This window comes from Hippoglossus stenolepis, chromosome 3 (assembly GCF_022539355.2).
Source record: "Hippoglossus stenolepis isolate QCI-W04-F060 chromosome 3, HSTE1.2, whole genome shotgun sequence".
In the NCBI taxonomy this organism is placed as follows: domain Eukaryota; kingdom Metazoa; phylum Chordata; class Actinopteri; order Pleuronectiformes; family Pleuronectidae; genus Hippoglossus; species Hippoglossus stenolepis.
The window spans coordinates 22,835,106-22,852,021 of record NC_061485.1 but is presented as its reverse complement, the minus strand read 5'-3'; the positions used below and the strand labels follow the sequence as shown (position 1 = coordinate 22,852,021).

At 42.0% G+C, this 16,916-nt stretch overlaps 1 protein-coding gene and 4 non-coding genes across 6 annotated transcripts in view; 4 read left to right on the top strand and 1 right to left on the bottom strand.

Moving 5' to 3' along the window:
- Window positions 1–4,098: 4,098 nt before the first annotated feature.
- The window catches only part of fgd5a (FYVE, RhoGEF and PH domain containing 5a), a 36,947-nt gene continuing 24,129 nt past the window's right edge, over window positions 4,099–16,916 (bottom strand). Inside the window, exons 11-21 of one of the 2 annotated variants that reach the window (XM_035152158.2) lie at window positions 16,300–16,371; window positions 16,072–16,140; window positions 13,586–13,669; window positions 13,422–13,501; window positions 13,175–13,271; window positions 12,250–12,387; window positions 11,977–12,079; window positions 11,739–11,875; window positions 9,119–9,247; window positions 8,625–8,779; window positions 4,099–5,616 (exon numbers count right to left, since the gene is read on the bottom strand). In XM_035152158.2, coding sequence (XP_035008049.1) covers window positions 5,580–5,616; window positions 8,625–8,779; window positions 9,119–9,247; window positions 11,739–11,875; window positions 11,977–12,079; window positions 12,250–12,387; window positions 13,175–13,271; window positions 13,422–13,501; window positions 13,586–13,669; window positions 16,072–16,140; window positions 16,300–16,371 — 1,101 coding nt within the window. In that variant the 3' untranslated portion in view covers window positions 4,099–5,579. The remainder of the gene's footprint in view (window positions 5,617–8,624; window positions 8,780–9,118; window positions 9,248–11,738; window positions 11,876–11,976; window positions 12,080–12,249; window positions 12,388–13,174; window positions 13,272–13,421; window positions 13,502–13,585; window positions 13,670–16,071; window positions 16,141–16,299; window positions 16,372–16,916) is intronic. The other variant, XM_035152159.2, reaches the window with a different exon arrangement.
- trnae-cuc lies at window positions 6,782–6,853 on the top strand. The gene has a single exon. It is a non-coding gene; the product is annotated as a tRNA-Glu (tRNA).
- trnae-cuc lies at window positions 7,839–7,910 on the top strand. Its single transcript has one exon. It is a non-coding gene; the product is annotated as a tRNA-Glu (tRNA).
- trnae-cuc lies at window positions 8,489–8,560 on the top strand. The gene has a single exon. It is a non-coding gene; the product is annotated as a tRNA-Glu (tRNA).
- Window positions 11,445–11,516, top strand: trnae-cuc. Its single transcript has one exon. It is a non-coding gene; the product is annotated as a tRNA-Glu (tRNA).

The window sequence follows — 16,916 nt, the reverse complement described above, 5'->3', positions numbered from 1 at the left end:
CTGTGTGAATTAGACTTGTATCCGGACAAACCAGACAGTTCCTGTTGTGATGTCCGTTTCTGCCATCGTCGAGCAGTGCCAGGGCAAACATGAGAGAGAGTAATGAGAGGAGCAGACGAACAGAGGAAGGGAGGGAGGGATGAAAAAACAATCCCTAAAAAAGGAACGAAATTGTCGTTTCATCAAGAGACATGCCACAGACTAAAATGTGCCTCAATCTCTCTGTCCTCATTTCCTCTTCCCTGTGACTTTCTTCAGCTTTTTTTTTATACACAGTCTCTTGTCTGAGAGCTGCATGTTTGTAGACAAGGAGAAGTTCAAGTGTTACTTCTTTCAAATGGCGTTGAGGTAAACCAGACGAGTTTTGAAGACAGAAATGAGCTTGTCTGAGCCCATACATGGTGACATGTAACACAGAGTTGGTAAAACATTGTGTCAGGGTTTGACTTATCTCCAAACAGCAACTTTACTTTCCTGTTTTAACCACTGCTGGAGTAACTTTCCTCTCAAGCTCTGATAAGAAAACAAGCATCACAAGTGTTTCTCTCACACACACACACACACACAAACACACACACACACACACACACATGTTTGTACAGCTGACTTAGGGAGGACACTCATTGGCATAATGTATTCCCTAGCCTCTTACCCTAACCCTAACCATCCAAACTAAATGCCTAACCCTAACCCTTACCCTTGACCTAACCTAAACCTAATTCTAACCCTAACCCTAAAACCAGTTCTTAACCCCCAAACAGTCCATTAAACGGGGGGTCACAAAATGAGGACTGGCCAAAAGGTCCTCACTTCCCAAAATGTCCTCATCCGTAGGTTGTAGGCTCAAACTGGTCATCACAAAGATAGCTGTACAAGAGCACACACACACACACACACACACACACACACACACACACACACACACACACACACACACACACACACACACACACACACACACACAGATCAGGGGGCAGATCCAGAATATTTTGTTCCCCTCTTTCTTTAACATTGTTAGACAAGGCATTTTTCCACTTTTTTTGTTGATTTACGAGAAAAAGTCAAATTTGGTGCAGATCCAAATAAAAATCGGGATCTAATGAATTTAAAATGTGATTTCATAAGGGGACCTTGGTGGAGGTATGCACGATGCACTGACAAGTTTAAAAAGATTTCAAAATGTAAGAAGGTTGATTGTTCCTTTGTTCATGACTATGATTGTTAAAATAAGTTGTGAAATAAATGTTGACCTTTTTTCTTCAGTTGCATCTCTGCTTTTTTACAGTATACAGTAGTTAAAAGTAATACAAAATTGGGTGGTACGTATAGACTTATTAATATTTTGTAATTTGGCACAATTTGTGTCGATATTAACACATCTGATTTCAATTCTAATTGTATTGTCATTCATACGTATCCTCCCTTCATTGTTTTCTATTTAAAGAACAAAGATCAGATGGAAGACTTCGTCTTCAAAAAGTCCCGATCTCAGGTTTGCTCGGGTGTGTCTACAATGTTACACAACAAGATTTACGGCATGGAAATAATTACTAAGCTCCCAATACTGGCGTCAGTACAAATAACTGAGCACTGTCCCCAGGCCAGTATCTGACCTTAAAAATGATTCCACCACTTCACTTTCACTTTGTCATTTAACCATGACTAGCAGTTCCCTTTGTTTGATTCTGAATCTTTTTCCTGAAGAGGATTGCTGTTTTTGGAATCAAATACAGAATCGATTTAATTCCAGACTTATTATTGGCCTCCTGAAGGTGGATTGGAAACTTTCCCAGTAAGTAGAAGGGCCTCGAAAAATAGTGACATTTTCAGAGGTCCTTTCTTTTATTTGCACAGACAGAAACTGAAGGATGTTGATTGAAGCATGTTACTCAATCACTCTGTGCATCTCTGGTTCCCAGGTTACTGAGGGGGAATGCTCCGGGACTCTGTTTGTATGAGTGTGTGTGTGAGTATGTGTGTGACGGGCCATGTGACCGAGCTCATGCTCCCACCGAGACGAGAAGTGGAACAAGGTGTCTTTAACTTTCAGCTGCTCGAAGGAATTGGACAACTTTCAATGTTTTCAATGCTTTTCCTCACTTCTCTGTCTCTCTCTCTGTTACTTGAAGTAAGTATTGGGTCACTGGCACCCCTGGGATCACGTATATCTGGAGCAACCCCAATCTTCCTATTTTCTCTCCTGCCTACTTTCTGACTGACGTACAATCACTTCATCTTTACTCATCTAATTAGAAATTATCTCTTGGTCTTGATCTCTGTATCCATTAACAATGTTCTCCTCAAACAATTCGTGCTACTTTCCATCATTATTATGTGTATAGACAAGCTTTTAAAATTATTAATGATATTAATGCAAGTTTTGAATTATCAGAGGGCAGTGCTGGCTGATGAATTAAAGCCACATCCATTTTCTGTTCTTCGGTAAGCTGTCACACTGGCCCTGCTCTGGTTGACTTGTTGTCATTAATATTGCATGTGTTGATAGAGAAATAGGCCAAAATGTTTTGTGCTGTTTCTCTGTCTTTAAATATTTATGCCTGCCACTATTTTCCTGGTCGTGGTCCACTGCTGTCAGACTGTGCTTTTGGTTCTGTGGAACTCCGGGTGAACTAATCAACTCATCTGAGAGGGCTCATGCTCGTTTCTTTGCATCAAAATGTATCACCCCTTTTGCCAAAGAGCACCTTGTGTCATTTTTACACATACTGTATATTTCCAAACAGACGCACCCATTATTTTGCCTTTCCACAATTATAATATAGATTTGACCTTCAGAGTTTTTACTTGATCAGTTAGTCTGTTATATCTCAGGTGCCATTGCTGTAGTTCTGAATCATTATACTTATGCACGCCATTCTTATTTATGAATGGATGTGAATTTAAAGTGTGAAATACCTTTTCTCCACGTATATCTGTAACACAAAGTATTGGTGGAACAATCTGCTCAGTTTGACACAATGCTTTGAAATGTCCACTTTACCTTTACTTAAGTTAAGAAAAGAATTGCTGAAACATCCTAAGAAACGTGTCAAATACATGTGTCAAGTGTCTGCAGAGCTTCTTGTTTACATGCTGAATAAAGGGCGACTGCTGGTGGATGGTCACACCTCTTAGCAGCAATGACATTGCACACTTTCCTTCTCTTTTCTGTATAAAATAATACATATTTTCAGTCCACAGCTGTTATTTCGGGTTTAGGATAAAGCCCTTACCTCAATGTGCAACACATGCCATGAATAAAATACAATGTTTGTTTCATCTAATTTTCTTTGAACCCTGTAAACCCAAGCGCCTAATGACGTGCTGAGCAAACAAACATGCAAAGAGGAACTGTCGTGTTTTCAGTCATCATCATGTGTGGATCAGCTCACAATGAGATCTGTGGTGGGATTATGTACGGCTGCCCCCTGCTGGATGAAACAGACACATAACCCAAGTGTTCTTGGCACAAACAATGGAGACACGTGGGTTTGCCATCAACAGAGTACCTGTTCGAAGTAATACCATGCATATCAACAACCCGTCAATATGTGCTGCATTTGTGAAGCCATCCAATACATGGAACATGAGGACTAAACCAGGAGCGTTGTGTTTTACAAAAGTAGTATTTATACTGTATATTAAATTGTATGATTGCACAGGTGTTCATTTTACTTTGTCCAGTTATGGTTTTTAAGATAATATAAGATAATAAATAATAACATGAGCGTATACAAAATAAGTGATAAAAATATCAAGTGAAATGAGGGGAAAGAGAGGACCAATGCCTAAATATATGACAACACAAGTTATTGATACAAATACAAAATATAAACAAATATAATAAATCAGTAAGCCAAAAAGGAGACTAAAATGGGAAAAGAAAAGGTATTATTGGACATGAGAAAAGAGTATTTCACATGACATAAACATAACACTGTACATTATAATAATGGAAGTGATATTGTGCATGGAATAATAAATGTAATGATAAACATATAGGACATAATAATGAAAGAGTAATATTGCACATTTTGAAATGGAATCTTATTTTGACTAAAGAAGTGTGTGCACCCCACTACGAAAGCACATGACATAAAGGTTTTAAAGGAGTTTATTTTTTATACGTATCTATATACATAAACATTTACAATGCACTATATGCAAGAGGTACAATCCATAATAACAGTATCGGTATGGCCCATAAGAAAAAGGTAGAAAAGCTGCACAGTACTTGATGATTGTGTGCTTGAGAAATGATGTGGTTTGACAGGGTGAAGGATCTCCTGTGTTACAGAGCAGCTAATGCCTTCAGGTTGGTTATTTAAGGGAAGCGATGGGGGTGTGTTCATGGTTTATCAGGAGAGAGAAGTGAAACTTCACAGGAGTGTGTTTCCTTCGGCTCAGATGACGGACGATGGCAGATTATAGGTAGTTTAACAGGGGCTTTTTCTTAGCAGTGTCCATAATGTCCAAGTGGTTAAATTGTAATTACATCCAGCAATGTATAGAGCATGAAAAAAGGCATGAATAAAAAATGGCACAATAGTATATTCTTATGTTACTGGGCAGTAACACAACTGTTCATAATACTAGAAGGTTACAGTATACAAGACTAGATTTTAGAAAAAGCTAATGTTATCAAGGTCTTTTGCGAGGACATGACAGTAGTACAGTACTGTGATAACATAAAGACAAATGAGGAGCACAATTTCATTTCAGGCACATTCATCATCAGTTGCAAATTGCATTGCATTCAACGGGATGAAAATAACTGGCACTTGAGAACTGTGTATGTCAAACTGTGAAAGGATTGTAAGAACCTACAGATTCAAATACAAAGCAAGTCATCATCAGTGTAGAAGGACTGTTGACTGGCTGCCATGCTGAGGGTCATTCTGTCGCTCTGTAGATTCAATACAAGAGTAAGACTGTGTAAAAACGCCACGGGAAACATAATGTACACACACTACGATGATTAAAATGACCTCTTACTCAAAACACAGCGTGACACCATTTTTCTATACAAATAAATCATATAATTCACCTCAGTATCTGTATCAGTAGTGTATACATCACAATATATATTCAGAATACCAAATATATATTCAGAATACCAGACATCTCTCTAAATCTGCGGAAGATATTTTCACTTTAATGAGCGGTGAAAACTACTGAGGAGCAATGGTTGTTTTTGATCATTTTGCAGAAAAGTAACCTTGAAATTGTCCCTTGTATTAGAACAGAAGATGTGATGTGACCATCTCCTCCAGAACCAAAAGAGTGGCTTCATAATTCAGTGGAGACGCTGGTCAAAGATGCCAAAATACAGCAAAGACAGAACAGTAGCAGATGTGAACAGGATGGCACTTGTACAATGTTGAAACTGAGGGAATAAAATGTTCTCCCTAAAATGTTCTGACTGGCCGCCTTGTCTAAGGCGCCCCTGGTGATCATAATGTTGTGTTATTCTCCACAACAGGCCAGACATGATGACTCCTCACTGGTCCGAGTCCAGATGCAGCAGGTAGCTATGTTGTGCTCCACAGAGGAGTTCTAGCAGCCACACTGAGCAGGTGTTATAAAACAGTAGCTTCCTCCATGGCGTTCACCCACCTGGAACAAAAGGAAGTGAAACATTAGACCTAAACGGGCACAGCAACTGTTTTTTAAAATTTATTTTAGACGTCACGATAACTCGGCCTATGCTGCTTTCTTCAAACTTTATGGAAAGTGCCTTATTCAAACCGAGACACAGCATTAAAGACATGCAATTCACTTTCACAGTTACACACTTTATTAAGATGACTATCAATTTCAAAATAGTATATTAGCAACAAATCACAATTAATGAGCCTCTTGAAACTGATTTGTTTTCTTAATCTTTATCTTGGTTTTAAAACTTTATGTTTTGTGGTTTACAGTCCTTTTACTTAACTCGTACATAAACCTATTAACATGTTAAGGGATATTCACCATCCAATAATTTTTTTGGCATTTCTTCCTCATCAAATGAACTTTGCACTTCAACTTCACTTACAAACTGTTATAGGTACTTTGTACAGCTCAACTGTTGACTCATACTGATATCAATATTTGTGAGTATAAAAATATGAATGATATATCAGTCAAAAGTATCTTTTTAAACTATACAAACAATTTTGATATGGATCTCTTGCATTTGTTTGTTTCACTACCTGTCAAGTTGTTGGTTGGTTGGATTGTTTGTAAGCAAGATCACTCAAAACAATTGAATGGATTTTCATGACACTTGTTTATTTTATCTGTACGTTGAATCTTGAATGCTGAGATGTTTTTGCAAAAAGTGTTAATCTGACATTTTTAAAGGGATAGTTCACCGAAACTTGAAAAACACTTTGCCGATGGAGAGGTAGGTGAACAGTTTGAGTCCACAAAACACTTTCTGAGTTTCAGGGGTAAGCAGCGTTGCAGCCAAATCCAATACAATTAAAGTAAATGGTGACCAATTCTTCTAACGTAAAAAATCAACAGAAAAACTGCCTCCATACTGCTCGTGGGATGTCATCCAAGTGTCCGCAAGCCCCAGTATTTAAATTTGACTCAAAACGGCGTCATTTACTGCATCAGTAACTGCAGCTAAGTTGTCGCTGATGTCGTCACGTGCCCCTTGGGCGAGGGTATAGAGGGAGATAGTGAACCCTGCTGGCAGCTGTTGTGTACTACAAACAAGTGTCATCTCATGAGCAGCTGTCAGAAATGCCTTCTTTGGATTCCAGGTGCTTGACATGGTCGAGACATGTCCCTGGTAGTCTAGTGGTTAGGATTCGGCGCTCTCACCGCCGCGGCCCGGGTTCGATTCCCGGTCAGGGAACAGTTGTTTACTTACTCACTAATACAGGTCATTACAATAGACCAAAAAAATTAATTAGGTTAGTTGATGTGCTGAAAATGTTTCCATTCAGAGCTAAGACTGAACTCTATGTAATAACACTATACTTACACACATGGACAACATGACCATATTTATGGAAGCATTTTATGTTTTTTGTCTGTAGTTTCTTTTTACGTTTTTTACGAAGTGTCACCATTTACTTCAATAGTTTTGGATTTGGCTGCAACGCTGTTTACCCCTGGAACTCCGAAAGGGTTTTGTGGATTTGAACACTTCACCCACCCCTCCATCGACATAGTGGTGAGTAGATAATTTGTGAATTTTCATTTTTGGGTGAACTATGCCTTTAACAAGGGGTTCATGGAGTTGCATTGCTGTTATTATGAAGATGTGAAGAAGGGTATAGAGCAGTGGTTCTCAACTGGTCTGGCTTCGGGACCCACCATCACCCCTTAATGACAAGCCGAGACCCAAATCGAGGAAAATTTTCAACTTCTCAAATTTATTTAATAAAAAGATGGTGCAGTTTGAACCTGAGATAGTACAGAATATCACAGTATGTCAACACAAAAAAAAAATAAATCATGATAAACCAAAACGACCAGCAGGTGGCGATGCTAGAGAGGGAAATATTCCTTTTTACACTCAATTAGCTGCATTTTAATTAAAAACCAAAAAGTGCATCTTAAGGACACAAGGTAATACAACTTACATCCCCTTCAAAATAAAAGCACAGGATTTTTTTCGTAACATTTTTTTTTGCCCAGGCAAAGGCCCACGACCCACTGAAAACGGGTCCACGACCCACTTTTGGGTCGTGACCCATCAGTTGAGAATCACTGGTATAGAGGGAGATAGTGAACCCTGCTGGCAGCTGTTATGTACTACAAACAAGTGTCATCTCGTGAGCAGCTGTCAGAAATGCCTTCTTTCCATTCCAGGTGCTTGACAACGCCCAAACATGTCCCTGGTGGTCTAGTGGTTAGGATTCGGCGCTCTCACCGCCGCGGCCCGGGTTCGATTCCCGGTCAGGGAACAGTTGTTTAGTTACTCACTAATACAGGTCATTACAATAGACCAAAACAATCAATTAAGTTACATGATGTGCTGAAATTGACTGTTTCCATTCAGATCTAACACTGAACTCTGTTATATCACTATACTTACACACATGGACATCATGACCATATTTATGGAGGCATTTTATGTTTTTTTGTCTGTAGTTTTTTACGTTTTTTACAAAGTGGTCACCATTGACTTCAATTGTATTGGATTTGGCTGCAACGCTGTTTACCCCTGAAACTCCAAAAGTGTTTTGTGGACTCAAACACCCCCCCCCCCCCCCCACCCCCACCCCATCGGCATATTGGAGAGTAGATCATGAGTGAATAATATTTTTTTCCAAAGCAGATACGAGACCATGGAATTAAAAAGCAGTATTTTCGAGCAGATCAACCTAAGGCATTACCACTCACTACAGCCACCTTGCTTAAGATATGCAGGTCAAATGCAAGGTTGAGGTAAGTGCTCTATGCAGGCGCAACACTATAGGACAGATAATGCTTAGCCTGCTCTGACAATTTCGAGAAAGGCCTCCAAAAGCTGGTGTATATCTCCCTGGTGGTCTAGTGGTTAGGATTCGGCGCTCTCACCGCCGCGGCCCGGGTTCGATTCCCGGTCAGGGAACGAGTTTTTCATATCTCTGCAGTGTAGTAATTTAGAACCATGACTACTTTAACATAGTGCTGACCTGCGAGCAGTCTGTTGGTCCTCGGCCCTGAAACTATAGTAGAGGGTTTTCTTGTGGTACAGATGGAACACGCTGCTGCCCTCCTCCCCCTCTGGTCTCTCGGTCAGCTTGACGGTGAAGCCCTGCAGAGGGAGACTCTCCGCAGCCACCTTGTCCTGAGAAACCACAGTGAAGACGACAAACACACATATACAAGTTAATAACACAGATGTTGCAATGAGCTGATAATACATTTTTAACGTGTCCAGAAGAACATGGACTTGTGGAAAGAAAAGGAGAGAGCACAGAGAATCCCTATGTCTAAATCACATTAAGTGTCCTGCCCAGGAGGAAAGGCTGACCACTGTAAACATAGGAGTTAAAAAGTTCTGCACTGTGTTGGCCAGAAGGGAAGAAGAAGAATAGAGGAGATGCTTCTGTGATCCTTGTGTGATTATGACATGCGTGTGAGTGAGTGTCTTGGGGCTGGTGTGGGAGACTCTGTGCCCCCTCACCTCACGGGCTGTGAAGGTGTAGAGCACCTTGTCTTTGAGGAGGAACCACAGCCGCTTCCACTTCCTCTTGCTCTTCTTTCGGCGCTGCAGGCTGCCACTCATGGTGGAGCCCTCCACGCCGAGCGACACCTGATGAAATTCATGATATATTAGACACACATAGGTGGATAGATACAGAGTGTTGACGATATAAGTGGGGCCCCTTAAAGGGACAGTTCACAGACAAATTTAAATACTTATTATGTATTTACCACTATGCTTAAATTGCTTTGGATTCTGGGTGAACTTTCCCTTTACCAAGGGGTTCATGGAGTTGCATTGCTTTATGAAGATGGGAAGAAGGGTATAGACTAGAGCAGAGGTCACTAACAGGCGGACCGCGGTCCGGGTCCAGACCCAGAAGCTGTCCCGTACGGACCCGGACCTACAGCCAAATCAGAAGGTTATGATTTAAAACCTGACGGGGCGCTTCTATTTGTAATCAGCGCAGCTTTTGTAGTCTTTACGGTAGTGGTTTAGCGGATGAGGAAACGCACAGACCAATTGCATGCGAGTTAAGCCATCCCACGTGATACTACTCAGCCAATCAAGTCTGTGCATTCCAGCAGGTAAACATTGCGACTCTACAGTGCAGACAGATGAGAGAGTTAGAGGCAAGTTACACATGAGAAGACGGTAGAAAGAAAAAGAAAGATAGCGATACAGGTAGAGAAACAGAGGAGTGAGACGGAGAAAGGGAGAGAAACAGGAGTGAGATGAAGAAAGGGAGAGAAACAGAGGAGTGAGACGGAGAAAGTTGAGAAACAGGAGTGAGACAGAGAAAGGGAGAGAAACAGAGGAGTGAGACGGAGAAAGTTGAGAAACAGAGGAGTGAGAGGGAGAAAGTGGAGAAACAGGAGTGAGACGGAGAAAGTGGAGAAACAGGAGTGAGACGGAGAAACAGGAGTGAGACGGAGAAACAGGAGTGAGATGAAGAAAGGGAGAGAAACAGAGAAGTGAGACGGAGAAAGGGAGAGAAACAGGAGTGAGACGGAGAAAGGGAGAGAAACAGAGGAGTGAGACGGAGAAAGTTGAGAAACAGAGGAGTGAGAGGGAGAAAGTGGAGAAACAGGAGTGAGACGGAGAAAGTGGAGAAACAGGAGTGAGACGGAGAAACAGGAGTGAGACGGAGAAAGGGAGAGAAACAGGAGTGAGACGGAGAAAGTGGAGAAACAGGAGTGAGACGGAGAAAGTGGAGAAACAGGAGTGAGACGGAGAAACAGGAGTGAGACGGAGAAAGTGGAGAAACAGGAGTGAGACGGAGAAAGTGGAGAAACAGGAGTGAGACGGAGAAAGTGGAGAAACAGGAGTGAGACGGAGAAACAGGAGTGAGAAGGAGAAAGTGGAGAAACAGGAGTGAGACAGAGAAAGTGGAGAAACAGGAGTGAGAAGGAGAAAGTGGAGAAACAGGAGTGAGAAGGAGAAAGTGGAGAAACAGGAATGAGAAGGAGAAAGTGGAGAAACAGGAGTGAGACGGAGAAAGTGGAGAAACAGGAATGAGACGGAGAAAGTGGAGAAACAGGAGTGAGAAGGAGAAAGTGGAGAAACAGGAGTGAGACGGAGAAAGTGGAGAAACAGGAATGAGACGGAGAAAGTTGAGAAACAGGAGTGAGACAGAGAAAGGGAGAGAAACAGACGAACAAAGTGGGGGAGTGGGATATAAGAGGGGAAGAAAGTGATTCTAAAACTGTTCAATTATTAAGATGTGTTGAGATTTATTATCTGTAAAATTGGTTGAGACTTTTGAGTCAAGATGTGAAACAGAAAAAGGGAAATTCAAGCTTTTGCTCCCTTTATTTTATTTTTCTGAAGTTAAGCCCTTTATTTGAACATGCACAATTTTCACATTTTATTTATTTTCTCTTATTTCGAAATGCAGCCCTACTTTTATTTAGTTAATGAGAGAACATTATACATATCTGCAATCATACATATATGTTCAGTTCTATGTTACGTGACAATAAATATTGTCAAAAAGTTTTTGAATCGTAATGAATTCATTTGATTTGACAGTCAGGTATTTAGTACATGCAGATGTTGATACAACTACTAGGCTACTTAAATATATATCACACTAAATAGTTAGACATTATGATCTTCCGGACCTTTGCTTCAAGAAATTTTCTCTAACTGGACCTCTTTACATTTTAGTTGAATACCCCTGGACTAGAGGGAGATAGTGAACCCTGCTGGCAGCTGTTGTGTACTACAAACAAGTGTCATCTCATGAGCAGCTGTCAGAAATGCCTGACATTCCATTTCAGAAGCTTGACAACAACCAAACATGTCCCTGGTGGTCTAGTGGTTAGGATTCGGCGCTCTCACCGCCGCGGCCCGGGTTCGATTCCCGGTCAGGGAACAGTTGTTTAGTTACTCACTAATACAGGTCATTACAATAGACCAAAACAATCAATTAAGATACATGATGTGCTGAAAATGACTGTTTCCATTCAGATCTAACACTGAACTCTGTTATATCACTATACTTACACACATGGACATCATGACCATATTTACATTTTAACTTATGTTTCATATTTTGAAACTGGAGCACAGATGCTATGTGGCACGTGTAGCTCACCTGATTGAGAGAGGAGCTGCTCTTCCTGCTCTTCCACAAATTCGGGGGCTGCAGACTCTGGAAGACAGCAGAGAGGGGACGACTGGCCCGGTGAGTCCGAGGGCTGGAGCTTCCGCATGCCCCCGTCACACTCCCACCTACAGACACATGCACAGTTAATACAGTATCAAAGATAGAAACACACCAGGATGGTTTTCCACCAGTGAGACACTTCTTTATACAGAGAGCTGAGAGTCACCTCGTTTCCTGAGCTCGGCATAGCAGTGGTCACAAACTTTGGCCACTCGGTCTTTGAGGTACTTCAGTGGGCATCTGTTCCTGGAGCAAGAACGACAGACCACCTGCTCAGAGACACAGAATACAAGATATTTTACTAACCACCCCTGGACATAATCCCGTTTCAGACATAAACCTGTTTCTTATTTACAATAGCATGTAACAAAAGAGATCCAACGTGCCACATTTAGACCGTTTAAAACAAGTGAAAGTAGATTGTCATGTTGCATCTGACCTTGCCACAGGCATTGCAGTGGTGTCGCCTTAGTGTGAGGCTGAAGTCAGAGGTACAGTTCATGCACATCATCACATGGGAAACTGGCACCAGCACAGGAGCAGCTTCACCCAGGGCCATCCACAACTTCTCACGCGCCTGTTTACACAAAGTTGGGATGATGCTCAAATGTTTAAACCAGAGTTAGTTTCCAACCATAGTTCTTTTTTAAAACTATTACCTTTAGTTTCAGTATTGATGTACATTTTTGCAGTAATCAAAGTGAAACACTGTTTTGCAGTTAAAGTAATTGTAATCTACAGTAAATACATTCAGTGGCACACTGCTTACTTGTTCCTGCTCCACAGACAGACTGAGGAGGTCCCCAGACGATATGACTGTACAACTCCTCTTAGATATAGTGAAATGAGAGTGATTAACGCATTAACCATGTCACTAGGCTGCCAGACTGTCACCATCACTGCCTATGTTTATCTTTATTTGATTTTATATATTTTTTAGATCTCTAGTCTTGTATTTTAAGTTTTACTCTTGCCCATAATTTTACAGGCTATGTTAGTTTAACGCAACTTTTTATAGCTTCAGTTAAGTCTTTAAATCTGTATTTATATTTGGCTTCAATACTCTGCCTCAGTTACTTGTGTCTTTCAATCACCTAATACTTAAAATACTTGTATTGTCAATATCTCCATTAGCACATACTTCTTTACAGTGACAGCTTTGTAGTAGTTCTGGCGGGGAGACTTTCATCTCACTGCAGTGAACTTAATCTATCTATCTATCTAAATAAGCATAATTATAATATTATTATAATTATTAATTATTTACAAATCAAGTAATCTTTCAGTTGATGCATTGAACCAATCAAAGATAACTTTTCATCTTTAACAAAGACCCTCTGCTGTTGTCATAGTTATTTTCTCACCTCACTGCAGGGTCCACCAAACGTGCAGAGTCCTGCAGCATGGTCCGCTATGGCTCGACTCAGTGTGTGGAACCAGTCCTCCCTCTCTCCGACCGAACTGAGGAGAAAAAGAGACAGTCACACCTGGTGCTTTTAAATGGCTTGCTATTTAAAATCTTGAGTGCTTGAGGAGAGAACGAATCTTGTGTCAAGTCGTATTCAAGTACACGCTGTTCATTTCAGGAGTGTTTGTCTGTCAGATGCTCACCTGGCGGAGAGGGTAATGGTGATGTCAGACACCTCAATTTTGAGACAGTTCAACACGTTGTCTAGAACAGGTTTGCTCACCTGAGGGACAAAAACAGCTCAGTGGAAAAATCTTTCAGCAAAACGATGGTGTTTTAAAAGAGCCAGAGAAATGAGAAGTTGTACCTTCATTCCAGACAGAGACAGTGTGTTCTTCAGCCTGTATTTCCCATCCTGCTGAGGGTAGGTGTACAGCATTATATCGTTCATCTGATGAAGAAGAACACAGAAAGAGGAAAGTAGAGGGTTATTATGTTATATTTTAGTCATGGTAGATTAATGAGAAATATACTAGGTCCCAAAAAATGAATGACACTTCTCAGAATGTAATACCCAATAAGTACCACAAGAGGGTGGTGTTGCCTTGAGGGAAAGTGTAGCTGTCACCTTATTGTTTATTCTTTATTCTATGAAAGCAACAGCGTGGCCTCAACTACTTAAGATTATGTTTCCTTTCACAGCACTCACACATGTCTGTGCATCCTGTCCGCAGCAAATTCCCATGTATACACACAACAAAATCAAGGCATTACTGCGCAGAAAGTATTTATTTGCTCTTTAGCAGAAAAGTATTGTGATCCTTTAACATACCAAGGGCCCATTGTGTTATAGAGACGCATTTCATTTCTTCCCAGACAAAAGAAATTACATCATCGGTCACACCTAATGTGTGCTCTAAACATCCGCTGGGGCCATAAAGGCAGCATCCAGGAATTCTCCACCCTGCCCCGGGCTCCAGGCCTCCCCTCGCCCTCCCTGTCTTCTCAGGCCGCACTGAGAACCAGAGCTGGGTGGAACCGGCCACCTTCACCACAACAACAACACAAACAAGCCGCAGTTACTGGTTCACTGGCCGCCTGGCTTCAGACAAAACAGTGCATGATAGCCAAACCGGGGCGCTGGCCTGCGACCTCTGGGCAGCCGCCACCGCAGTTCGCCTGCTCCACCCTGTGCCGCTCATTTACACAAAGATTCTTCCAACAGAAACCCGACCGAGCGCCAAGTTAACCGACTGCACAAACGACTCTCTCAGATGAGACACAGCATGCGCCTACTTGAGCCCTTGCCACCTTAAGCCATTTACTTTCTCCACCAGTGGCGTTTTGTCTCATCCTCGAACCCTTCACCTCCTTCAGCTGCCGCTCTCATTCATTTCATTCATTCTCTCTATCCTCTGGCATCTTTCTAGATCTCCATCCCTCCTTCTAATCCCTTCTCTAACTCATTCAACCTTTCTTCTTTGAGCCCAGGCTTGTGACATAGTTGCAGCTTCTCCCTGTCGCTGAGGAGAGTGATGGTTTTCATTTTCACTGTTGTTTGGACATGTTTTCAGTAAAGGCCAACAAATAACACCTGACACAGTGAAGTCGCCCACTTCAAGGGGGCGATTGGCTATATAACCCTCATAGCTTAGACGTATCAACACCCAAACATTTTCAGCTATCGCTCAACCGCAATCCTGTTGAGTAGAGAGAACGAGGGAATAGAAGATGAAAAACTCCACCTGGTATCTTATCCGAACTCACGAATGCTGCTCAAGCATAATTCACAACATTAGACAGCACTGATTGCACATGTTTTTGATTGAACAATAGAGCGGGTCTCCCTGCTTCGCGTTATGTGTTTATATAGCGCCCACACCCCTCCTTCGCCACCTCCCCCTCCTCCTCCCGGCATTTCTACAGGGTGTCTGGCCTTCACTTCGCTGTCAGGCCCCTCCCAATACACAGGAAGCCGGCATCCAGTGACCCACACCAAACATCCTGTGAGGAAGTGGGGCCCTGGAAAACAAGTCCTGAGAAGGGGAGGAGAGGAGAAGAGCGGAGAGGGGAGGCCCTCGCTGCACGGGTGTGGTGCTCATGGTGGAGGTCTTTGCAGCCTTGGCCTCGTGCCCCCCCTCCTCCTCCACCTCCACCTCAACCTCACCTACTTCAGAGACCAACCTCCGCCCAACATTCCCCCAAATTGCCGATGTAACAATGATTGAACCCCAGAACAAGCAATGCTCAGCAATAACAAACATCAAATAACACCTTACGTCAACATGCATTGTTTATCTGTTTTTTAACGACAACACCAGACAAACTGAACTGAAGACGCCTTAGATGAGAGATGAAACGCCTTCAAGAAACACAATCCAGCTGCCTATGTGCACACGAACAATATTCCTGATTGTCAGTCAATTCTAACATTTTACTTAATCACATGATTAAATTGTCATAAAAACTCAAAAGGTGTTTAGTTTGTCCAGTTTGGGTTACTGTAAAAAACATGGTGGCCTCTGTAGAGAGGACCCGCTCCCGATGTAAATATAGAGTATTTAAATATAACGGGCCCATTCTAGGGTAAAACACAACAATAATTCGATTCAATTAGATGCTCAGTAGGATTATTTGATATTCAATTTCTGCCAATAGAACCTTTCACCTAAATCTTACACACTGCACCTTTAAATATGAGAGCTGGGCTAATTTCCCCTAAATGTCTATTATTTTTAAATATTGAAAAGTAACGAAGGGGGAAATTAAAACTTAAAGGGCTTAAACACTTTCCAATCTCTTATCGTGTCTGATGTGATAAAGTTATAATGATATGTAAAGAAGATATATTACCAGAAACAGGTGTCGCGGCTGCCTGCTCTTCCTCGACACCTTCATTAGTGTGCCCTCTTTGACAAACATCTGCCAAAAGAAACATTTTTCATTATGACATTAGAAAATACAACATGTTTGTAGGTCCTGTGAAGGCTTTTCAATTCAAATGTGGTTATGGAACAATGTGTTGCTGTGTTTGGATAGAGGACTAGTAATAGTGGCCAGACTCAGCGAGATGGTGCTCACCCTTCCGGACTTCAGGAGGTCCCTCTTTCCTTTAACACTGTACTCTATGTGGACCAGACGCAGCAAGTTCTCCTGCAGGGGGAGGAAAGAGCAGAGAGATGGATGGAGATTATCCACTGATGGACGGAAGAGGAGACAAGAGAATGAAACTGTCCCTGTTTGTGCGTGAATGAAAGGGAGGGAATGCAGAAAGGGATGCGATAGTGAGAGCTGAATAGGGGGGGTGAAGAGATAGAGGGAGCCTCTGTTTCCACCGTCTGTCCGCCTGTGTGTGCGTGTCAGTGTAAGTGCACAGATGAGAAAAAACACAGTGTGATAAAAGTGAGGCAAGCCAAAGTGAGGCACAGGGGATCCTGACAGAGAGAGGAGGGGGGGTTTGTGAATGATCTCCAAGGGCTGCTCATGTTTGAGGGGGAGCGTAAGCCGTGTCCACCCTTCACACTGCTCCCTTTGTAATGATACACCTGGGACGCTCTGTTGACATCATCTCTCCTCGCCCCTTGCGTTAATCAGAAAGCTTCGGAGGCCACCACCAAAGAGGGATAGACCTCTCCTTCACTCCCGCATGTCATTTAGAAGAGGGATTCACGCGCCTCAAAACCACGGCGGTCTGACTC